Below are 25,305 nucleotides of genomic sequence, written 5' to 3' on the forward strand. Positions count from 1 at the left end.
TCACCTTTTCTCCTACCGGAATATTTCCAAGAATGCTACAGAATGAATTCCTATATTGGACAGAAGAATCTTTTAACTAAGCTGTTATGGTACTTCATTATAGTGCATCATATAAAATCACCACTTTTGTGAGCCAAAACTGCTCAAATATTGGCAATTTTACATGGTTCAAAGTAATAGTTAAATATAAGACATACTAAAAACCAGGCTGGAGTTATATACCTTAATCCAGGTTTCCTTCACCACATTAAAATTAAGAAGACTAAGCCTTAATATCGAAAGTCACTTTCTTTTTTTTTTTTTTGAGACAGGGTGTTGCTCTGTCACCCAGCTTGGAGTACAGTGATACAATCTCAGTTCACTGCAGCCTCAACCTCCTCGGTTCAGGCAATCCTCCCAAGTAGCTGAGATTGTGGGCACAGGTCACCATGCCTGCCTATTTTTTTGTATTTTTGTAGAGACAGGGTTTTGCCATGTCGCCCAGGCTGGTCTCAAACTCCTGGGCTGAAACAATCTGCCCACCTTGGCCTCCCAAAAGTGCTGGGATTACAGGTGTGAGCTATTGCACCTGGTCACATTTAAAAGATTATTCTGTCTATGACACTATAGGCCAATGAAAAGAAAATGACACTTACGTTTTGTTATTGAGTAAACAGAATTTGAGACAGAAAGTAACTACCAAAGTGATTTTGCTATGTAATTGTTTTTTGTTTTGTTTTGTTTTTGTTTTTGTTTTAAGAAACAGGGTCTTACTCTGTGGCCCAGGCTGGAGTGCAGTGGTGAGATCATAGCTCACTACAGTCTTAAACTCCTGTGCTCAAGCAGTTCTCACCCCAGCCTCCCAAATGGCTGGGACTACAGGGGGCCACCACACCCAGCTATTATTTTTAGTTTTTTTGTACAGATGGAGCTTCGCTATGTGGCCTAGTCTGGTCTCAAACTCCTAACTTCAAGCAATCCTCCTGTCTCAGTCACCCAAAGTATTGGGATTACAGGAGTGGGCCACCCAGTCCAGCCAGAAATATGCTTTTCATTGTTACAATTAGAAATAAATGGATTCTAGTCTTTGTTTTCTCTACTTCAAAACAGTAGTTCCCTATATTTCAAAAGGCTGTGTATGTGCTGAAGAAAATGAGTAACCTGGATTAAAATCAATAGAAGTGAAATTCCTAGTGATTTATTTAGGGACAAAGAAGAGTTTAGTGGGCAAGCCTGTATCAAAGCCCCTTAAAGTTCTATTCTAATACAAGTTTGGGAAGCATGGATTAAATGTGGAGGGTTGAACACACTTATCTTGGCTCTCTACTAAAATTGAATAATAAAAGGCATAAACCTACACAGGCAAAGAGAATTGGAGAGGAGGCAGCAATAGATAAAAGATCCCAATAAAATTATAAAAGGTGAAAAACAGATCATCATTCTGAGGACAGATAGACTAAGCCAACAGACGAGAATTTCAGTCCTCTTCCACCTCATCTCATACAACATAGGCACCCAGACTAATTACCACCACCATCATGCACCCAGTTCCAAAGGCAAAGGTTTGAACAATTTCTCAGGGAAAACCGAAGAAAAGACCTATAGATACTGATAACTGAAGGGCCCTGCAATAAACTAGTCTCTGTCCTCACAGAGTTTCCCATACCATTTTAATGCCTCTCTCAAATAGGAAAAGGAAGCCATGGTTGACCAGACACTTGAGAAAAGTCTTTAACATAAAAGACAGAAACCAAAACACCTAGTGGGGAAGAAACTCAGAAGAGACAGACACATTACAAGAAGCAAAAGAAAATATCCTCAGAGACAAAAGAAAACAAACATATAAAACGAGAAAAGGATGCTACAAAAAAGCAGCATTCACAGGCAAGAAAAAGAAGCACTCAGGAAATTAAAAACATAATACCAGAAACAAAATATTTAGGGAAAGGACTGGAAAATAAACTTTAAGGAAATCTACCAGAAATTAGAACAAAAGACAGAGAGAAAATAAGAAAGAATAAGGGGGGGAAAAAAACCACTAAAAGTAAGTCAGGAGAGTTAACCACTAAGAAAAAGATATATATAGGTGGAGGAGGAAATTAAATAAATAATACAAATACAGCTATATGTCATAACATGGATCAATCTTAGAAACCTATTTTTGCCTAAAAAGCAAGCCCTAAAAGACTATATAAGCTATGGTATCATTTTACAAAGCCCCCAAGCAGTCAAAACTAAACAATAGTTGTTTAGTGTCAACAAACATTTGTAGTAATTCTTCTTTTAGAAATCCAGGTACTGTAATATATAATTTAGGACAGGAGAACTGTAAAGAGTTACAAAAGCATGGCAATGGTAATGTTCCCATTCTTATGTTGTGTGGCTGGTTCACAGGTAGTGTACTACTGTGTGTTACAGCTTATATGTTTATTTATATGAATAAAATATTACACAATAAAATTTAAAATACAGAATATAAAAATATTGAAAGACATTTTTAAAAACCAATGTTTCCAGATCCAGTCTTTGAGTTTTCCAGATCGAAAGGACTCATAAACTTTTCAGATTGAAAGACTCCTAAGGCTGGGTACTTCTGAGTCTTCTGAGTACTTCTGAGTCCTATGTCTTGGGCTGCCAAGCACACCAAGGCCCATCATTGTACAATTTCAGGACAACAGAGAAAAAGAGAAGAGTTTTTTTGAAATTCTAGAGAGAAAAACAGGTGATACCCAGAGGGTCAAGAATCAGAATGGCACCAGATTTTTTGTCAATACTAGAAGTTAAATGCTAACAATACAAGAATTACATGGGCAATTTATTTCCAACCTAAAACTCAGTACTCAGTCAAACTACCATTAAAGTATAAAGGTAAAATAAATTTTGGAATGGGCATAATTTCTGAAAAATTATCTTAATGCACCCTTATTCTATAAGGCTCCTAGAGAGTACGTTTCAAGAAAAGAAAGGAATAAACCAAAAAGAGGATATGAAATCAAGGAACCAAAGAATCTTATTTATTAATAGATTAAGGAGTCCCAGAACAAAAGATGTGCAACACTCTTAGAGAGTATTCAATTCAGAGTAGAGGAAAAGTGAGAGCTTCCAGAAGTGTATCTCCAAGAAAGTTGAAACTGAGAAGATTAAATGCGGTTTTGAAAATATTGAGAGATTTTGGGAGGATCGCTTGAAACTGGGGGTCAGGGGTGGGAGGTTGGGGGTGGGGGGTCGAGGCTGTAGTGAGCTGCGATTGTGCTACAGCACTCCAGCCTGAGTGACAGAGCAAGACCCTGTCTAAAAAAATATATATATAAATAAGGCCGGGCATAGTGGCTCACGCCTGTAATCCCACCACTTTGGGAGGCCAATGCAGGCAGATCACCTGAGGTCAGGAGTTTGAGACCAGCATGGCCAACATGGTGAAACCTTGTCTGCACTAAAAATGCAAAATTTAATGGGTATGGTGGTGTGCACCTGTAATCCCAGCTACTTGGGAGGCTGAGGCAGAAGAATAGCTTGAATCCAGGAGGTGGAGGTTGCAATGAGCCATCCAGCCTGTGCAACAGAGCGAGACTCCATCTCAAAAAATAATAATGATAACAATAAAATTTTAAAAAAAGAAAGAAAATAATGAAAGATTTACAGTTCTTTCAGAATTTGGAGAGAACCCAATGACAGTTATAAACAACAAAAATTAAAGTAATTAACTCCAGAGACAGCAAAAAAGTGTATGAAAAGGGAAGTGTAATCATATTATACTACAAAGCTCAAGTTGTAAATATATTTACATTGGCATAATATAAACAGCAAATTGAAATATAACTAAAATTTTAGTAAGATATGGATAGGAACAAGATAATAAGAAAGCTAAATGATCATTTTCACTAAAGGAAGTCGAGATATCCAAAACAGAAAAAAAATTAGCAGCATAAGCATGTTATTTAGAAAACATTTAGATAAATTCCAGAATAAAAAATTAAAAGATCAAAAAGTTAAAATAAATTTTACTTGGGTTAGATATGCTGGAAACAAAACAAAACAAACAAAAAAAACTTGTTCCTGAGAGCTTAAAAAACCTGGAAGATTAGGCCAGGCACGGTAGCTCACACCTGTAATCCCAGCACTTTGGGAGGCCGAGGCGGGGGGATCACGAGGTCAGGAGATCCTGACCTGGCTAACCATCCTGGCTAACACAGTGAAACCCTGTCTCTACTAAAAATACAAAAAATTAGCTGGGCATGGTGGCGGGCGCCTGTAGTCCCAGCTACTCGGGAGTCTGAGGCAGGAGAATGGCGTGAACCCAGGAGGCGGAGTTTGCAGTAAACTTGAGATTGCGCCACTGCTCTCCAGCCTGGGTGACAGAGCGAGACTCCATCTCAAAAAACAAACAAACAAACAAACAAACAAAAAACAACTGGAAGATTATATTAAATAAATCTACAGAAAGTTGTTCACAAAAAATAAAATTTAAAATAGTACATTCACAAGCAAGTAAAATGCTTCATACTCCTAAGTGTTGGAAAGCAGATGTGACTTTTAAATTCCTGGTTTTAATAATTCTCTGTTAAGACTAAGGACAGAAACACATATCTGAAATAACATTAACTTCTTAATTTCATTTGTTCCTGTAGCTTACTATTGGCCTAAAGCCACACAATTCAGCCTTCCTTTGTCAGGATGCATTTCAGAGCTTCCACCTGTAATTTTTAAAATGGTACTGTAACAATACAATATTGTGAAACCACAGACAGTAAATGATAAGAGATACAAACTGACAGGAAGAAAAAAAAATCTCCAGGGTGCAAAAGAAGAGAGAGAGGTAAAGACAGTATTTATAGAAAAACATTTACTTAAAGTACTGAAATCCTAGAAAAAAGAATGGCTTTTGATATTTTCCACACTGAACGTTAATGCATTTTGCAAACATTTTTTTCCCAGTTTCAGTGGTAGTCAATTCTTTTTTTTACCTCTTTTTAGGTAAATCCCACTAAAACAGTAGATTTAGTCTTGATGTGACAAAGCAAGTTACTCATCTAAATAAGGACTCTTATTTTATTTAGTTTTACTGACTTTATTTAGAAAAACATTAGAGCTACAAATCCTCATAATGATGAAAACAACATGTGAAAGTCAAACTTGTCTTGAATTCTGTACTAATCCACACATCTCCACACCCTAATGCAACAAAAGATACTGATACAGAACAATGAGCAAAAATCAGGCTGGATGCGGTGGCTTACACTTGTAATCCCAGCACTTTGGGAGGTCAAGGCGGGAAGATGGTTTGAGCTCATAAGTTCAAGACCAGCCTGGGCAACATGGGGAAACCCCATTTCTACAAAAACATACAAAAATTAGCTGGGCGTGGTGGCGGGCGCATGTAGTCCCAGCTACTAGGGAGGCTGACGTGGAAGAATCACTTAAACCCGGGAGGCAGGGGTTACGTGTGAGCCAAGATAGAACCACTGGGCAACAGAGTGAGACACTGTCTCCCCCCAAAAAAACAAAACAAAACTAAGCAAACATCAAGAGACACATATCACATACTAGTACGTAGAACCAAAACAGGTAATTTATACTGTGGTCTAAATCCTTCTGAACTATAATCGGATCACAAAACCTTTATACCCATTCTCATAAAGTCAGAAAACAGCTTGCATTTTATCTTTGTGCACAGAAACTTAAGCAAGTTCACCCTATATCTTAAAGCTCAATGGGCAAACATTCCTAAGAAGAATATGTTTATCTCAAAAGTATTTATCTGCTTAAACTGAATTTGATTCTATGGTATAACTCATCACAAATTATATAACATAAAGACAATGTATGACACGCAAGGAATATGGAAGGAAGCTTATCAAAGCAATGTTTCAACTCATAAGCAATCACATTTACAACAACAAAATTAGGTAAATTGTTTCCTTCAGGTTTTTTGCATTTTTATAAAAAACGATTCTATGGAGCAGAAAACCTGGACACTGTTCTTTCACCTAGAAGAATGTATAGCTGTGTCTTGAACATCTACAATTGTTGAAAACAAGTTTAATGTTATTGGAAAGCCTGTGGTGAGCTTAAGGCAGAAAACAATGTTTAAGGCATTCTAGTCCTATCCTATGGTAAAATGGTTATTTAAATGTGCATTTGCACAGCTGCTTAACATATGAGTTTTTTAAATTAATAAACCAAGAGTTTGCTCCCTAAGACTGTGGATATTCTTCTAATAAGCTTCTATATCACTAAAATTCTAAAACGTATTCCTCAGAGCATCCACATGGGGAAGGTCATACTGATCAGTTACTCTGATGCCCTATTCCACTGTTAAGCTTATAAAGAAATGTTCAGAAACAAACAGATCAGAATTAGGATGCTCACTTTCAAGGCCATTTATTTTATATATTTTTTATTTACTTTTAACTTTTTAGAGATAGGATATCACTCTGTTGCCCAGACTGGACTGTAGTGGCACAGTCAATAGCTCCCTGTAACCTCAACTCTTGGCCTCAAGTGATCCTCCTGCCTCAGTCTCCCAAGTAGCTTGTATTACACTTGCGTGCCATCACACCTGGCTATTTTTTTTTTTCCTTGTAGAGACAGGGGTCTCACTATGTTGCCCAGGATGGTCTTGAACTCCTGGCTCAAGTGATCCTCCCACACCAGCCTCCCAAAGTGCTGGGATTAGGGTCCAACCATTTGAGAAAAGTGATCCTCAGATGGGAATTTTCTCAGCAAATCTTCAATAAATGCAAGACTATGCATTTTTTAAAAAAGAAATCAAGTTCTGGGCCAGGCACAGTGGTCATGCCTGTAATCCCAGCACTTTGGGAGGCTGAGGTGGGCAGATCACCTGAGGTCGGGGTTCGAGCCCAGCCTGGCCAACATGGCGAAACCCTGTCTCTACTAAAAATACAAATATTAGCTGGGTGTGGTGGCATGCGCCTGTAATCCCAGCTACTCGGGAGGCTCAGGAAGGAGAATCACTTGAACCCCGTAGGCGGAGGTTGCAGTGAGCCCAGGTTGTGCCATTGCACTCCAGCCTGGGTGACAGAGCAAGACTCTGCCTCAAAAAAAAAAGAAAAGAAATCAAGTTTTGGTGATTCTTACTATTCGATACTCTTAGATTCATTAGTACAGAAGGGTTTTTACCTTTGTGTTAACAATGAGAAAAGGCCAGGCGCGGTGGCTCACTCCTGTAATCCCAGCACTTTGGGAGGCCGAGGTGGGCAGATCACCTGAGATGAGGAGATCAAGATCAGCCTGGCCAACACAGTGAAACTTCATCTCTACTAAATATACAAAAATTAGCTAGACGTGGGGGCACACACCTGTAATCCCAGCTTCTCGGGAGGCTGAGGCAGGAGAATCACTTGAACCTGGGAGGTGAAGGTTGCAGTGAGATTGTGTCACTGCACTCCAGCCTAGGCAACAGAGCAAGACTGTCTCAAAAAAAAAAAAAGCCAATGAGAAAAAAACGGCATTATGTAAAAGAGGAAAGAAAAACACCACGACTATAACAAAGAAACTTAAGCTAGTACTCTGTAGGATTACAATCACATCCACAACACACAAATCAAATCTCTCGTACTGAGATTTCACTTTTAATACCCCTAGTTCAAGATATTTTATTGAAGAAGCTATAAATTTATTGCTGGTTTATCTTCACTTGCTGGATTTCACAAAACAAATATCCCACCTCCCCCTAAAAAAGAAAAGGTAGAGACACTAAGGTTATTGTTTTTAAGTTGAGATAATTTTAAGCTTAACAAGATGAGGCATATTTAAGACTTAAATCTAAAATGAAAAACTATAAAAACCTTTGAAGATAACCTAGGAAATACCATCTGGACACAGGACCTGGCAAAGACTTCATAACAAAGATGCTAAAAGTGATTGCAACAAAACCAAAAATTAACAAATTGGAACCAGTGAAACTAAAGAGCTTCTGCACGGCAGAAGAAACTATCAAAGAGTAAACAGCCCAGGGAAGGAGAGAAAATACTTGTAAATACTTGCAAACTACACATCCGATAAAGGTCTAATATTCAGATCTATAAGGAACTTAAATCAGACAACCCTCACTAAAAAGTGGGCAAAGGACATGAACAGACACTTTTCAAAAGATAACATTCATGCAGCAAGACTTATGAAAAAACACTCAACATCACTAATCATTACAGAAATGTAGATCTAAACCACAATAAGATACCATCTCACACCAGTCAGAATGTCTATTATTAAAAAGTCAAAAAATAACAGATGCTGATGAGGTTGTGGAGAAAAGAGAACACTTACATACTGCTGGTGGGAATGTAAATTAGTTCAGCCATTGTGGAAAGCAGTCTGACAATTTCTCAAAGAACTTAAAACAGAATTACCATTTAACCCAGCAATCCTATTATGTATATTCCCAAAGGAATATAAATAATTATTCCATAAAGACACATGCACATGTATGTTCACTGCAGCACTATTCACAATAGCAAAGACATGGAATCACCCTAAATGCCCATCAATGGTAGACTGGATAAAGAAAATGTGGTACATATACACCAGAGAATACTATGCAGCAATAAAAAATAATGAGATCATGTCCGTATGGAGCTGGAGGCCATTATCCTATGCAAACTAACACAGGAACAGAAAACCATATACCTCATGTTCTCACCTTTAAGAGGGAGTTAAACATTTAGTAAGGACACAAAGAAGGGAACAACAGACACCAGGGCCTACTTGAGGGTGGAGAGTGGAAGGAGGGTGAGGATCGAAAACCTACCTATTGGGTACTATGCTTACTACCCAGGTAATGAAATAATTTGTAAAACAAACCCCTGCAACATGCAGTTTACCTATTTAGCAAACCTGCCCATGTACTCCTGAACCTAAAATAAAAGTTAAAAAAAAGAAAGATTGAGCTATTCCATTTCTACTGAAGAAGAGATTATTCTTAATGAAATAGTACTTATATGTGTTAGAGGAAATTTAACAATTTGAAAATATATTTACTAAGTCATCTGTCATAATAAACACTTTAATTGTTCATCCATTCTAAACTTGTCCTTAAGTTCTTTTTCCTTATTTCTTTTCTTTTTTGTATAATAAAGCAGGGTAAGTGATAAAAGTCCATTGTTGGAATAACTATTTATATATTTATTCTCCCAAAGAGTTGAGTTACAGTCTTGCATTTCCTATGTGGAAATGGCTTGACAATCAGAAACCATCAAATTTCTAAAGACAGTAGGAGAAGACCTGAGCATAACGTTTAGATAAGATGCCAAACAATTTCCCAGTGTACTCCTGAACCAGATCTTCACTCACAGGCTGATTTTCCTGCAGTGTTTTAATTTTGAGTATTCATCCTGTGAATTCCTATTTAAAGTGACAGAATCTTTGTTTCTAATCTTTGTGATATAACACAAGTTGTCATCTCTTTAAAATAACTTGTTATGTTTGTTGTAAGCCTCACGGTAACCAAAATGCAAAAACCTATAACAGATTCACTAAAAATAAAAAGCAATGAATTAAAACATACTACCAGAGAAAATCACTTAACCACAAAGATAATAGTAAATAAGGGATGAAAAGAGGAGTTACAAAACAACCAGAATATGCAATAAAATGGCAGTATTAAGCCCTTACTTATCAAAAGTAACACTGAATGTAAATGGACTCAATTCTCCAATTAAAAGGCATAAAGTGGCTGAATAGACAAAGAAATAAGACCCACCTATATGCTGCCTACAAGAAATCCACTTCTCCTATGAAGATACACATACACTGAAAGTGAAGGGGTGGGGAAAATATAGTCTATGCAACTGGATTACAAAAAAGAGCAGGAGTAGCTATACTTATATCAGATAAACTAGATTACGAATCAAAGACTATTGGAAGAGACAAAGTAGGTCACTATATAAAGATAAATTGGTCAATTCATGAAGCCGATGTAACAATTATAAGTATCTATGTACCCAAAATTAGAGCTCCCAAGTACATGAAGCAAACACTAGTAGATCTAAAGGGAGAGATAGACTGATAAGACTGTAATACAATACTAGTAGGGAAAGTCAGCACCTCATTCTCAGTAATGGACAGATCATCCAGACAGAAAATCAATGAAGAGAGACTAAAGTTAGACACTATACTTAATAGACCTAACTGACATTTATAGAACATTTCACCCAACTGCTGCAGAATACACATTCGTTTCATCACCACAAGGGAACATTCTCCAGAAGAGACCATATCTTAAACAAATCTCAACAATTAAAAAAAAAAAAAGAAATCATATTAACTTTTCTGACCACAATGGAATAAAGCTAGAAATGAGTAACATTCACAGCAACAGAAAAAAACTCTTAAATTTATATGGAACCACAGAAGACATTGAATAGCCAAAGCAATTCTGAGCAAAAAGAGCAAAATGGGAGGCATCACACTACCTGACTTCAAAACATACTATAAAGCAATAGTAAACATACTAGCATGGTACCGGCATAAAAACACACAGACCAGTGGAACAGAATGGAAAACCCAGATATAAATCAACACATTTATAGCCAACCCAAGAACATACAATGGGGTAAGAATAGTCTCTTTAATAAATAGTGCTGGGGAAAACGGACAACTACCTGCAGAAGAATGGAACTACATCCCTATCTCTGAACATACACAAAAATCAAATCAAAATGGATTAAAGACTTAAATCTCAGACTGGAAACTATGAAACTACTAGAAGAAATCATTGGGGAAATGCTACAGGACATTGGTCTGGACAAGGATTTTCAGTGTAAGACCTCAAAAGCACAGGTAACCAAAGCAAAAACAGACAAATGGGATTACATCATGCTAAAAAGTTTCTGCACAGCAAAGGAAACCACAAAGTGAAAAGACAACCCACAGAATGGGAGAAAATATTTACAAACTATCCATCTGACAAGGGATTAACAACCAGAATACATAAGGAACTCAAACAACTCAATAGCAAAACAAATCCAATTTTATAATGGGCAAAAGATCTGAATAGTCATTTCTCAAAAGATGGCACACAAATGGCCAACAGGTATATGAAAAAATGCTCAATATCACTAATCATTAGAGAAATGCAAATTAAAACCACAATGAGACATCACATCACCCCAGTTAGAATGGCTTTTATCAAAAAGACAGGGAATAACATGCTGGGGAGGATGTGGAGAAAGGGGATGTATACTGTTGGTAGAAATGTAACTTAGAACAGCCACTATGGAAACCTTCACAGAGGTTCCTTTAAAAATTAAAAATAGAACTACCATATAACCCAGGAATTCTACTACTGGGTATATAGCCAAAAGAAAAGAAATCAAGGCATCAGACAGACATCTGCATTGCCATGTTTATTTGCAAGTGCTATTCACAATAGCCAAAACATGGAATCAATGTAACTGCTCATCAGTGGACAAATGAATAAAGAAAATGTGGTACACAAACACAATGAAATATTATAAAGCCATAAAGAAGAATGAAATCCTTTCATTTGCAGCAACATGGATGGAAATGGAGCTCATTTTGTAAGTGAAATAACCCAAGCAAGATAAATATCACATGTTGTCATTCATACGTGGGAGCTAAAAAATAGTGCATCTCATGAAAATAAAGAGTAGCCCGGTGGTTACCAGAGGCTGGGAAAGGTAAAGGAGAGGGAGAAGGAGAGAGGTTGATTAATGGGTACAAATAAACGGGGTCTGATAGAAAAAATAAGACCTAATGTTTGATAGATCAGTAGGGTGATTATAGAAGATAACAATTCAAATGTTTATAGCATAAAGACAAGGCCAGGCATAATGGCTCATGCTTGTAATCCCAACACTTTAGGAGGCTGAGATGGGAGGATTGCTTGAGCCCAGGAGTTTGAGATCAGCCTGGTCAACATACCAAGACCCCATTTCTACAAAAAATAAAAATAAAAATAAGCCAGGTGTGATGGTGCACACCTGTAGTCCCAGCTACAAGGGAGGGTGAGGCACGAGGCCAGGAATTTGAGGCGGTAGTGAGCTACGACTGCACCACTTCACTCCAACCTGGGCGACAGAGCGAGAGCCTGTCTAAAAAGAAAAAAGAAAAAGACAAGACAAATATTTAAGGTGACAGATATCCCAATTACCTTGATTTGATCTTTATAAGTTACATAAATGTATTAAATGATCACATGTACCCCCAAAAATATGTAAATTATATATCAATTTTAAAAGATAAAATTTAAATTAAAAAAAAGGCAAGCACATTTAAATCACATTTCCGGGGCACAGTGTCAACTGTCATTTAAAACCAAAACAACGTCATTGACCAAAGTAAAAATCTTTGTTTTTCACCCATAAGAGTCGGCCGGGTGTGGTGGCCCACGTCTCTAATTCTAGCATTTTGTGAGGCTGAGGTGGGAGGATTGCTTTAGCCCAGGAGGTCAAGGCTGCAGTGAGCTGTGATCACACTACTGCACTCCACCCTGGGCCACAAAGAAAGACCCTGTCTCAATCAATTAATAAAATCTGTGAACTTTAAGATCATGAAATTACCAAATCAAAAAATCTGACAGAAAAGAATATTTACTATCTTATTATCCAAAAGGAAATAAATTGCTAACAAGAATTTCTTCCTCCTAGGCCCTTAGAGACTATCCCACATCTTCATATTTTGATTTTCAGAGTGGCTGAAGTTTCTATTAAGCTGTGATTTTTTTTTTTTTTTTAGATGGAGTCTCACTTTGTCACCCAGACTGGAGTGCAGTGGTGAGATCTCTGCTCACTGCAACCTCCACTTCCTGGGTTCAAGTGATTCTCATGCCTCATCCTCCCAAGCAGCTGGAATTACAGACATGCACCACCACGCCCAGCTATTTTTTTGTTTTTGGAGATGGAGTCTTGCTCTGTCACCCAGGTTGGAGTGCAGTGGCGCAATCTTGGCTCACTGCAACCTCTGCCTCCCAAGTTCAAGCAATTCTCCTGCTTTAGCCTCTGGAGTAGCAGGGACCACAGGCATGTGCCACGCCCGATTAATTTTTGTATTTTTAGTAGAGACGGGGTTTCGCCATGTTGGCCAGGCTGGTCTCGAACTCCTGACCTCAGGTGATCCACCCACCTCGGCCTCCCAAATTGCTGGGATTACAGGCGTGAGCCACCGTACCCGGCCTTTTTTATATTGCTAGTGGAGATAGAGTTTCACCATGTTGGCAAGCTGGTCTCGAACTCCCAACATCAAGTGATCCGCCCACCTCAGCATCCCAAAGTGCTGGGATCACAGGTGTGAGCCCCAGCACCTGGCTGGGAATTATTTTTTAAGAAGGAAAAAAAAAAAAATACAAAACTTCTTTAAATTTCTGTGATCAGCAGACATCAGTTGTAAAGAAACTTTTAAAGAAAAGTTTTAAAGACAACTTTTTGCAAAACAAACTGAGCACTGATTTAAAAAATAAAGATATCTGAAGGGCTAATAAATGACTGAATTCTTCAATATGCCACTACTCTTAATTATTCTGAAGAATATGGCTATACATTAAATAAATAATACTACAAATACAAAGTAAGAAAAATTAGGTGCTGAAGCACATGGTATCAGGGTTGGGAAATGATGTAGGTGACATTTGGTTCATCTCTAACACCAATTTAAAAGAAGGCAGAAGTTGAGGCTGGTCCAAGTGCAGTAGTGCTTACAACTAATTGATCACAACCAGTTACAGATTTCTTTGTTCCTTCTCCAGGCCAAACAGTTCACTTGACTAGCCTAAGATGAAATGAAATAAAATGTAGAATGTGAAAGGTTCTCATTCTTTTTCTTTCTTTTTTCTTTTTGTCACCCAGGCTAGAGTGCAATGGCCCGATCTCGGCTCACTGCAACCTCCACCTCCCGGGTTCAAGTGATTCTCCTGCCTCAGCCTCCCGAGTAGCTGAGATTACAGGTGCGCACCACCACACCAGGCTCATTTTTTTATTTTTAGTAGAGACACGGTTTCACTATGTTGGCCAGACTGGTCTCGAACTCCTGACCTCAGGTGATCCGCTCGCCTCGGCCTCCCAAAGTGTTGGGATTACAGGTGTGAAGGGTTCTCCTTCTTGTAAGTAAATATATTAGAAATTAGAGGTTAAGTTCTCTAGAAAAAGTCTTTTTTCTAACAGTCTCAAAATGATTAAGTATCTGTATTATTTTACTGCCTGTAAAAATTTCAATTACTCTGAATTAAACTCTACAACTTTCGCCAAATAAAAATTAAAGATGAAAGGTAAGTCAGATCACAAAAAGGAAAAACAATTTCAAACTGGAGTTGTGTTGAACATAAGCATATAATACTTCAGAATTAGGAAAGGTCCGTTCACTACTGTAATCAGATCTGGGCATTGTGTTCTGTTCTGGAGACTAGAATTTAAGGGGAATACTGAAGAATGGGAACAGTTAGAGTTGATGGACCAGTATGACTAAGTACTCAAAATTATGATGTGAATGAATAACTTGGGGCTTGCTTCAGCAGCCCATATACTAAAATTGGAATACAAAGAAGATTATAACAGCTTCTGAAGAGGATGACACAAAAACTTGTGAAGCACTCCATATTTTTGAAGGACATTGGGGTCCTTAGTGAATTGTTGAAACCACAAATTTAATGGCATGTGCCACCAAACCCAGCTAAGAATCTACTTGACGTCGTTTCCCAGTGGAACCCAGGGATTCATTTAATACCCCAAGGAACCTCAGAATCTCTTACCTAGAAGGTGTTTATGCCATTCCTTAGATGAGCCTTCTCCTTACCTATCTACTTTAGGCCTTGAAAACAGCTACTAGATTATTCTTGGCAAGACCTACAGTAGCAGAGAGCAGTGGTCAAAAGCATGACCTCTAGAGCTAGAAAGACTTGGTTCTGACATCCATTACAAACTTCTTCCCAATTGTGTGAACATGGTAAGTCATTCCAACTTCATCTTGTTTCTTCACTTATAAAAATAGAGACAGTAATACTTCACAGTACAGTTGTTTGTAGTGAGGATTCACTACTGCATCCCAAACACTTAAAATGCCTGGATCAAAAAATGTTAAATTTAAAAAAAAAAAGAATATCCCAAGGACTAGGGATTATCAGTCTGGAGAAGGGATTATTCAGGAAGAGACACAATGTGAAGGCAATTCGTGCCTGCAGAGGCATTACATATTCTGATTGGCCCTAACTGGAGAAATATAGGGTACCAGATTCAGCTTAATATATTAGATTTGTCTAACAGAGGCACAAGTAGAATAGGCTGCTTCGGGAGATTCTGAGAGGTCAGACAACCATTTAGGGAGAATGTTAGAGAGCTATACATGAAATGACTGTAGAAATCTCTCCCAATCTGAGATTTGTGTTAAAGAAGGCTCAAAAGGAAAAGTGGAACTTTCTTAGGACAATGCTCCAGCACTCTTATCTTACCCTTCCCAGATGGTTATAGCAACTTGGCAGGAAAAAAACAAACAACAGAATTTAAAACAATCAATGCTATTAACCACCAGATTACAGGCCAGTAAGACTGCATGGAAGCAAAGATAAACCAGCCAATTACCTTTCACTTCCTACTTTTAAGCACTGTTTGGAGCTTAGTAAGACGTGGTAACTTCCAGCAATTTCATTATGGCCTTTTGATAGTACATAAGGAAAGCAGTGGGAAACACTTTTTTCTTTCATCTAAGTTTCTACTTTAAGAGTTAATTATGAAGCCTTAAATCTTGCTTCAATTTCAACTGAGACCAACTGTTGAAGTTTTTTTCTTATGCGTTTTAGGAAAATTACTTGGCAGATTACCAACTTTCTGACAGCCTGTAACATTCTAAGATCTATATTCTCTGCCTTTATATTACACTCCCCACACTAAGTACATGATAAAAGCTATCAATATTGAGGCATCTGTGCTGTAGATGTGTAGATGTAGATGTAGATGTGTAGATGTGCAAAGAGCTTAGACTCAGCCATGTACTAGCTCTCTGGTCTTAGGCAGGTTTTAAATTTTTCCCTAAGCACTAATTACTTCACTTTTTTTTTTTTTTTTTTTTTAAGATATCGACCTGCCCCAAAACACTCACATGCAAATTAAACTGCAAAGTATACATGGAAAGAGTCTTACATATATTAGACACTTAAATATTTGTTAAGAATGATCTGATATAATGGTATCAAAACAAATTCACTTCAACAAAATTCTTGCAAAGAATACTATCAACTACATGGAAAAGATTTCCAATTAAAGTTCATTTTATGAGTTTATTAAAATTCAGCATTTCCAGGGCAGGTTTCTTGGTGTCTTAAGGCAGTAAGATAACAGACGGCTGGCTCTCATCATCATCACTCTTTCTTACTACAACTCTGCAACATTTTATGTCGTTAATAAGAAACTTTAATGGGCCCTATTTTCCACCCCACCCTCAACCTCACAATACAGAAATAACTCCATGAAGACTATTTAACCAGCCATCTCACTAAATATAAGAGTCCTTGGCCAAATGCAGTGGCTCACACCTGTAATCCCAGCACTTTGGGAGGCTGAGGCGGGTGGATGACTTGAGCCCAGGAGTTCAAGACCAGCCTGGGCAACACCGCAAAACTCCTCTACAAAAAAATACAAAAATTAGCTGGGTGCAGTGGCACCCACCTGTGGTCCCAGTTACTTGAAGAGGCTGAGGTGGGTGGTCACTTGTGCCTGGGAGGTCGAGGCTACAGTTAGCTGTGATCACACCACTACACTCCAGCCTGGGTGACAGAGTGAGACTCTGTCTCAAATATAAATACATATATTTATATATATTTATGAGGCCTTATTTTTTAGGCACTGTAAATAACTATTTTGTTATTATTTTGTTTAGACATCTTAGAATCCAGGATGTCACTGCTCATATTTTAATGATGAATAGGATTAAAATAACTGCAGGGAATCATTTCAGTATTTGATATCCATTGTTACCCATCTGGAAATGATGGCAAAAGTTGTTTAAAAGTAGTAACATAAGAGGCAGGCATGGTGGCGCATGCCTATAGTCCTAGCTACTCAAGAGGCTGAGGTGGGAAAATCCCTTGAGCCCGTAAGTTTGAGAATGCAACAAGCCATGATTGCACCACTGCACTCTAGCCTGGGCATTAGAGCGAGACTCCAACCCCAACTCAAAAAAATACGTAATAACATAAGAAAACAAACAGAGGTAGTGATGAAATCAGTCTTTGTCACTGCTCTTAGATTTCTGCCTTCATTCAAACAAGCTGATCTAGCAACCAATCTTTGAAAAAAGGAAAAACTTTCCTTTCCCCTTTTCTTATTTCCTGCTTAAAAGAACTGGTGTTCTTCAACTCTCTGGCATTCTTCAATTCTCTGGCCTGCTCAACCAGGTAAAGAGGCAAGAATGCTGAACACAGAACAACAGGGAACCCAGGGATCTGGTCCTGGCATCACTCATAATTAACTGTATAACTTCAGGCAGGTTTTTAATATCTCTGGACCTGTAAAATCAGGAGTTTGATTAGAATTAATCAAAGTAGCTTAATAGGCCTAACAATCTATGAGTCTGGTAGTCACTTGGCAGCAGCCAGCGATCTATTGACTAGAAATCATTTGTGGTGCAAGGGACTCATTTTGCAACTCAAGATTTCTGAATTCTTAGCTTCCTCATTATTACAATTTTGAAATCTGAGTCAGGGTTTCTTATCCCAATAAGATGTTACTATGACAAAATAAAAAGATTTGCCATACTTTTATTTTTAAAATAAAACATTTTAGGCCAGTGCAGTGGCTCATGCCTGTAATCCCAGTACTTTGAGAGGCTGAGGCAGGTGGATCATTTGAGGTCAAGAGTTCAAGACCAGCCTGACAAACATGGTGAGATCCCATCTCTACTAAAAATACAAAAATTAGCCAGGCATGGTGATGTGTGCCTGTAATCTCAGCTACTCAGGAAGCTGAGGCAGGAGAATTGCTTGAACCTGGGAGGTGGAAGTGGAAGTGAGCAGAGATCATACCACTGCACTCCAGCCTGGGCAACAAGAGTGAAACTCCATCTCAAACAAAACAAAACAAAAATAACATTTTATATATTTAAAATTTTGTTTAGGAACATATTCTCAAAGTCGATGTATATACGAAGTGAGAGACACATATTAACGCATAACGTATATTAATTGTGACCCTGAAGTACAAAAGTTCAAAAATAAAATCTAGCCTGCTCACATTGACCAACAGGATCATAGGCTATGATAATATAACATCAAAATAGGTCGATTTTTTAACAAACACCTACTTAGCTCAACATTGTGCTAACTTGCCAAAGTTGCCTTTCTTGAGAAAAAATGCTGTACCGAGATCCCTGGAAAAAAAAACAAAAACAAAAACAGTCTGCTCTAGTAATTACCTTACACAAAACACAATCTTGGCCTATCCCTCTGTCTATCTATCTATCTATGACTCTTTGGAAGCAAGACCTTATATCAGTGTTCTGGATAAACCAAAGAGTAGTGGACTTTGGATACTAAAAATCTCCTCCTCTACTCCTAAGATTCAAAGTTATTGATAAAGTACCCAACTCTGATGAACAAAAGGGGAAAGCAGAAATTAGGTCACACACTATATGCCTTTAGGAGTCTGATTACCCTAAAGCTTGTGACCATTTTGTTGTATAAAGGAAAAAGAGGTTAAAGAGCGAACTCTGCTCTCCATTATGTGGAGCCTTCATCATAAAGGGCTCTGAACAGAAAGAAAGTAACTCAGACTTAAAAAAACAAACAAACAATTTGGCTGGGCGAGGTGGCTCATGACTGTAATCCCAGCACTTTGGGAGGCTGAGGAAGGTGGATCACTTGAACCTGGGAGGTAGAGGTTGCAGTGAGCAGAGATCATGCCACTGCCCTCCAGCCTGGGTGACAGAGCACGACTCTGTGTCAAAAAAAAAAAAAAAAAAAAAAAAAAAAAAAAAACCCAACCAACCAACCAAACAAAAACAAACTTTAAGAAGCATCCCTATGATATTACACTTTGCATAAAAAATTTACCAAGGTTGGGAACACTTAGCTTATCTGTACCTTCACTTTTACTCTTACAAGAACTGTATTTGATGCCCACATGAGATCATTAAGGATAATAAAAATATCTTTGAGGCCAATGGATACATATTTATATTAAAGGAAACTCAGTATTGGGGGAAAGGACGTAGCCATAAACATTCTGGCCTTCAGAAGTAGGGTCAATAAACCTGTAAGTTACTTGCTTTGGCAATCAAGTTTTGCTATGTAAAGCATCTTTAAGGGAGAACAATTAGAAAGCCAAAATACATCTTCAACTCTAACTTATGCCCACTTTTCCAGTTCTATATTATTAAAGGAACTGGAAATACATTAATGTCTTCTATAATTATTATAAGACATTCTCTTGATAGTAGGTGTCAGCCACCCAACTGAAACTAAATGGTTTTCTTTAAAAAATACAATTTTTCAACTGTTTAGTGGAAATGGACAGTATCTTCTGATTCTCCCAAGCAAACTTCAGATTTTAAAATTTTTTATTCTAACATTGTTATCAAATCCTACCTGTTCTTCTATTGTCCATTCCACTTCCACAATTATCAATTCAGCTCAATATTTATAAGAGCACTATCACTATTTAATAGTCACTGTGCTCAAGTTAGCCCATATCCTAATGACTTCCTGTACTAATTAAATTTTCAGCCTGGGTTAATCAATGTCCTGTCAGGCATCCATCCCCTCACTTCCACCTACCAATCCTTGCCGAGGGCACCACCTGGTGGTAAACAACAGGAATTATCCTTTTCCCCGCTTCATTTCTTCCCCACTGGGAGAAGAGTACACCTGCCTTACTAGTGTTGCTTATAATAAGTTCAACTAATTCAAACTTAGAAATCTTTTTATTTGAACACATACATCTCCCTCAAACTTCTTCCACTTTTCTCTATCTTCCAGGTACAGCCAGGCATTACAAAAATTTCCCTTTCCTTCTGCCCTTACTATAAGTGATCCAAAAAGCTCCCCTCATTGCAGCCTAATATACACTGCTTTTCCTAAATCTGGCTACTCCAGATTTCCTAAATCAGGAACTCCTCAGTTTGTCCAGGCTCCATAACACTGAAGTTCACTCGTTGTCACTACCTGCATGGCTACGTTTACCTGAGTTTTCAAACCCTAGCAGGACTATTTATTCTATGTGCCTCAACTAACCATAACTGAGAGTTATACGGAAAAAGTTTCTCCTAGATTTAATATGCCTGGTTTTGGGTAAACCCAAAACAATCTCTTTATTAATAGTACACTATAATAATGTATATGCTCTACTGTGGCATACAAAATGTATAATGAATGCTGTTGATGTACTACAAAGTATATGAAAATTATAACCAACTTAGTGTACTTCTATGGTAAGCATAGACAAACTCAGATTCTAGAACTTTATTCACTACATTCATTAATGTAAGAAAGCCATTTCCATGTGCAAAATCAAAACAATAAGAAACAAAGTGTCTTTATTCCCCCACCATAAAACTGACCCTCTTAAATAAATATACAGCAAGAATACATGAAATATACTTAAGGTTTTAACGAAAGGATAAAATACAGCAATATGTTAGGAAGGAAATAGGAATATAATTCTAAGCATTCATTCATTAGCTATAATTATTATTTGCCCATTTGAAATGGGAAAAAAATGCTTTTACCACAACTTTAAGGTATTTGCTGAGATATCTTTTTAGTTACCAAAGGAAAGTCTGGAGAGTCCTAGGTACGAAAAAACAATAAGTTAACAGAAAAACAAAATCTAACAAACTTACCCGCTCCGCAGTTCCCTCCTCTCCCGGTAGACATGCAGCAGCAGCAGCAGCAGCAGCACAAGCTATTTCCATCATAGCAGAGCTGGTAGGGGCATCAGTTGTGGATGAAGACCTGGGTCGGCCTGACTGCATAACAGCTGTCATCTCCTGACCAGACTTCCTGTTGATTTGGGGACTTCCCTTTGGGGCCTCTGGCTTGCCCCGCCTACTATGCAAGCTTGTCCCTCTCTTCATCTTGGGTGGCACTCGAATCTGCTGCAGGACACGATTCAGAGCTGTGGGGTGGGTGGGGACACCATCAATCTCAGCACATGCGTTCTGGTTTTCCAGATCCATTTCAGGTTCTGGATCTGCCTGAATTTGCTGCACATCATGTGGAGACACTGATGACCTCCTGCGCTGGTGCTGGAAGAGATGCTTCAAGCCTTGGCCAATCACGTTAATGTTCTCCAAAGCATTGTGGGTCATTTTAGACAATTTCTGTTCTGATTCTGTCTGCTTTCTGGCCTCTGCATCTTGGGATTTGCCTCCAGGATCAGGGTCCTCAAATAACTGTTCACTGCCCGAAGGCTCCATCAGTAGACTTAATATGCTTATTTGCAAACTCAAAAAAATTTTTTAAACACACCAAGAGTGTCAAATTAGGTAGGCATTTGCTTCAACAGTGACTACGCATGCAGCTGTGAGACGAAGGCTTCATGCCTATCTAATATTAAAAAAAAAAAAAAAAAAAAAAAACTTATATTATAAATCCATGCAGAAACTCCAGTGTTAAACAAAGAAAAGCATGCTACTGGCCAAACAAATAGGCACTATCATTAAGCAATCTTTAATCAGAAGATTAAAAGACAGTTTTCTAGATAGTGGGTAATGATTATTTTTTAGAATGAGAGAAAAAGTCCAGAACAAGTACATAGGAAATTAAAATAGCAATGTTCAAAAACAAAAATCCCTACAAGATTCAATATATACAGAATTAGATATTAGAGGAGCCATATCTTGGAATGGACACTATAATGGTAGTTGACATAACAGCCATTGCTTGGGAAATCAAGAGAACAGACCATCAAACAGGTTTACTCTAGCTGAGGCAATTTAATCCCTCTCATTCATAACCAGTTAATTATTCACAGGCTGAAACTCAGTATAGTCAAAGAACAACAGTGAGAAGTGGATATCCCAACCTAACTATATGTGGATTTTAATGGAAAACAGAGTCTGTGTTACCATTCATATTCATCAAGTTCACTGGTAACTAGAGATGACAGGTTTGCTCTTTTGAGAAGAGAATGGAAATTAAAATCCTGTAAGTTGAATTCTCTGCTAAAGCACAAATGACCTTTCTGGCACCATATGAGTGAATGGTTCAGACAGAATCAGAATCAGAGACTAGAGCTTTACTCAGTACCAGCTATCAAGAAAGGAGATTCAAAGAAATCCCTTTCTCTATAGTGTCATCCCTGACAGAAGCTTCCCATATATCCATACAAACTCAAAAGCAAAGTAACTGGGTATGAGAGAAAAGTAGAGAAAAAGAAAGGTCAAACAGCAACCATATACCAGTATTAAATGCAAGAAATTAAAAGGAAGCTGAAACTAAGATGTAAAATCAACGCAACTGCCATGGTTACTAAAATCACATGCAAAATAAAAAAGGAGGGGGGATGGGAGATGATGAGATTTTTCCTAATAGAAAGTGTTTATTTTTGTACTGCATTTGTGCAAATATATAAAACAAATTATATACATGCACACAAGCTGCTAGAGAATGCAAAATATGATGTAGGAGGTTATTTCCATATTTTTCTTCAACTTTTTGTTTAAAGGACTTTAAAACTCCCTACACTACCAACTACTTTCAACAATTTAAGCCACTACCAATGAAGCACCATGGTGCTCCTGTTCTGGGAATATGTGGACTTGCTGCCACCAAGTGGCAATCTAGGGAGCCATAAATTAGCTGGATAAAAAGAGTTCCCTGTGAACTCAAGGCTACTAGAGTTTAGCGGAACAGGAATGCAAACTCACTAAAGTTTTCTTCCTGATGACTACTCTCAGAAGACTTTCTTCAAATATTATATGGGCACTGTCACTGTGGCTCCACTGTCCATATTCTTTCATGCCCATGATTCCATCGCCTAACCTCTTCATAACTGAGGAGCATAAACAGGGAGACACGGATAAAGATATTTGTCTCTCTCTAGTACCTTCCTACTTTCTAAATGCCACAAAATTGTTTGTTCCTAAATTAGGCAAATGAGTAACAACCATGAGAATGGAAGTTTCATTGCCTTTCACCCAAATTCTTTGTGGCTCTACTGAAATCTAGCCATTCCACTGTGGCCTGTTACCCTTTTCCTGATTGTGCATTGCTTTTGTTCATCTCTATCCCTTTGGGAGAGCCAAGAAAGAAACCCTTGCCCTTATTAGATCAATGACTGTCTTAGCCTCTGGTGCAGTTTTCTGGGGCTCCTTGTGGGCAAAAATTTTGCCAATAGTGTATATATTTAATTATCCCCTTCTAAACAAATATGAAATAAACATATAATACAATGTTACTCTGATTTTTTAAAATAATAGTAATTATTTCATCATTCCTCATGAGTTTGGCTGGCTGGCTAATAGTTACTGAATTTTATTTCTAATCTGCAAAGAATAGAGTTCCTCAGAGGAAAAGGGCTAATGTAACCAAAATAATCCCCTATCAGTGTATATCAACTCGTCTCTTCTTGCACTGGGCTATTTAGATCCTGAGAAGATGGGAGGGTGTGAAAGCAGCAGAACAGTACTGAAAAAGTAGTTTACTTTTTCCTCTATTTGCACATTAGCTAATATAACTGACCTTTGTTGTTGTTGTTTGAAGTAAAATGTATAAAATATGTTTATCCCATGAGATTAAAAGACAGCAAGAATAAAGAAATGATGTCAAGGTTGAGAATCATTCTACTTGTCTCATATGCACAGGTACTAGGAATTTATTACTCAGCAAATCTACTTATTTGGGCCCTATTATAAACTAATCAACTGGCCAACTGGTTGCTGCTTTAAAAAATAGAGAATGTGGTACATTTTGAATGTCAGTAAATTCATTTGAGATTTCACAAGCATTTATAAAACAATTTATTTTTGTTTTTGTTTTTTTGAGACAGAGTCTTGCTCTGTCACCCAGACTGGAGTGCAGTGGCACAATCTCGGCTCACTACAGCCTCTGCCTCCTGGGTTCAGGCAATTCTCCTGCCTCAGCCTCCAGAGTAGCTGGGATTACAGGTGCGTGCCACCATACATGGCTAATTTTTGTATTTTTAGAGAGATAGGGTTTCACCATGTTGGCCAGGCTGGTCTCAAATTCCTGACCTCAAGTGATCCAACCACCTTAGCCTCCCAAAGGGCTAAGATTGCAGGTATGAGCCACTGCACCCGGCCAAATCATTTATTTTCAAATAATTCAAAATGATGATTGATTACAAGGAAATGTTAGCATTTCCTGGGAAAAGCTGAGAGTAAGGTGTTAATTTCCATGCCAAGACTATCTTCACAGCTACAAAGAATAAGCAACAAAATAGTAATAAATTCTGGGATTTTTCAAAGGCAAAACTTACCTTAATCATACCAGCACATAGCCTCACTTAGCAAGCAGCCCTAAAGAAACCTAAATTGAGCTTTAAACATCAAGTTTTAAGGCAAGAATTTTGAAAAACAATCTACTGTACTGATTATAAAATGTAATATGGTACTTACACTTGTAGCTATCATCTGCGTAATAGCAGCACTAAGAAACTAGTTAAGGTTTTGAAGGCTGCTAAAATTTTCTGTAGGCCAATAGAAAATCTTTAAGGCTACCAAGGTCAAATGCTGTGGCAAAAATACCAATAGTGATGTTGCAATAATTAACTCTATAAAACTGCTGACAGAATGCAAGCACAAAAGAAATTCAATAATCTCAAAGTTGTATAGGGACACCCTTCTTTTCTTCTGTATGTCTTACAGAGGCTCAAATGAATATGAATAGTAACTGTTGAACAGTTTATAAAATTTCCCAATTAACTATTTATTTATTTATTTATTTAGAGACAGGGTCTCCCCCTGCCACCCAGGCTGGAGTGCAGTGGCACAATCTCAGCTCACTGCAACCTCTGCCTCCTGGGTTCAAGCAATTCTCCTGCCTCTGCCTCTCAAGTAGCTGGGATTACAGGCACCCACCACCACACCCGGCTAATTTTTGTATTTTTAGTAAAAACACGGTGTTTCACCATGTTGACCAGGCTGGTCTCGAACTCCTCACCTCAAGTGATCCACCCTCCTCAGCCTCCCAAAGTGCTAGGATTATAAGCATGAGCCACCACGCCCCGCCCAATTAACTAATTTTTAGATTTCCGGTTTAACACAAACAAGTTTAACTGCATAAGCCTATCAAATGCTTTTTGGTAAGAAGGAAATGCTGGCTTCTTTTTTATTCACTCAGCTTCTCTGAAAAGTAAAGTTATTATAAGTAAACCAGAGGGAGAAAGAGAAAAAGAAGCAAAAGGACAC

The 25,305-nt window shown here is 37.9% G+C and overlaps 1 protein-coding gene and 1 non-coding gene across 13 annotated transcripts in view; one reads left to right on the top strand and one right to left on the bottom strand.

Moving 5' to 3' along the window:
- TMCC1 (transmembrane and coiled-coil domain family 1) overlaps positions 1-25,305 on the bottom strand; it is a 254,433-nt gene that overhangs the window by 159,412 nt on the left and 69,716 nt on the right. For 7 of the 12 annotated variants that reach the window (XM_031663096.1, XM_031663097.1, XM_021922683.2 and 4 more), the window contains one exon: positions 20,776-21,481. In XM_031663096.1, coding sequence (XP_031518956.1) covers positions 20,776-21,351 — 576 coding nt within the window. In that variant the 5' untranslated portion in view covers positions 21,352-21,481. The remainder of the gene's footprint in view (positions 1-20,775; positions 21,482-25,305) is intronic. The other 5 variants (XM_031663103.1, XM_031663100.1, XM_031663101.1 and 2 more) reach the window with 2 other exon arrangements.
- LOC116273948 lies at positions 14,449-14,551 on the top strand. Its single transcript, XR_004182446.1, has one exon. It is a non-coding gene; the product is annotated as a U6 spliceosomal RNA (small nuclear RNA).

The sequence above is a fragment of the Papio anubis genome, chromosome 2 (assembly GCF_008728515.1).
Source record: "Papio anubis isolate 15944 chromosome 2, Panubis1.0, whole genome shotgun sequence".
Lineage (NCBI taxonomy): Eukaryota > Metazoa > Chordata > Mammalia > Primates > Cercopithecidae > Papio > Papio anubis.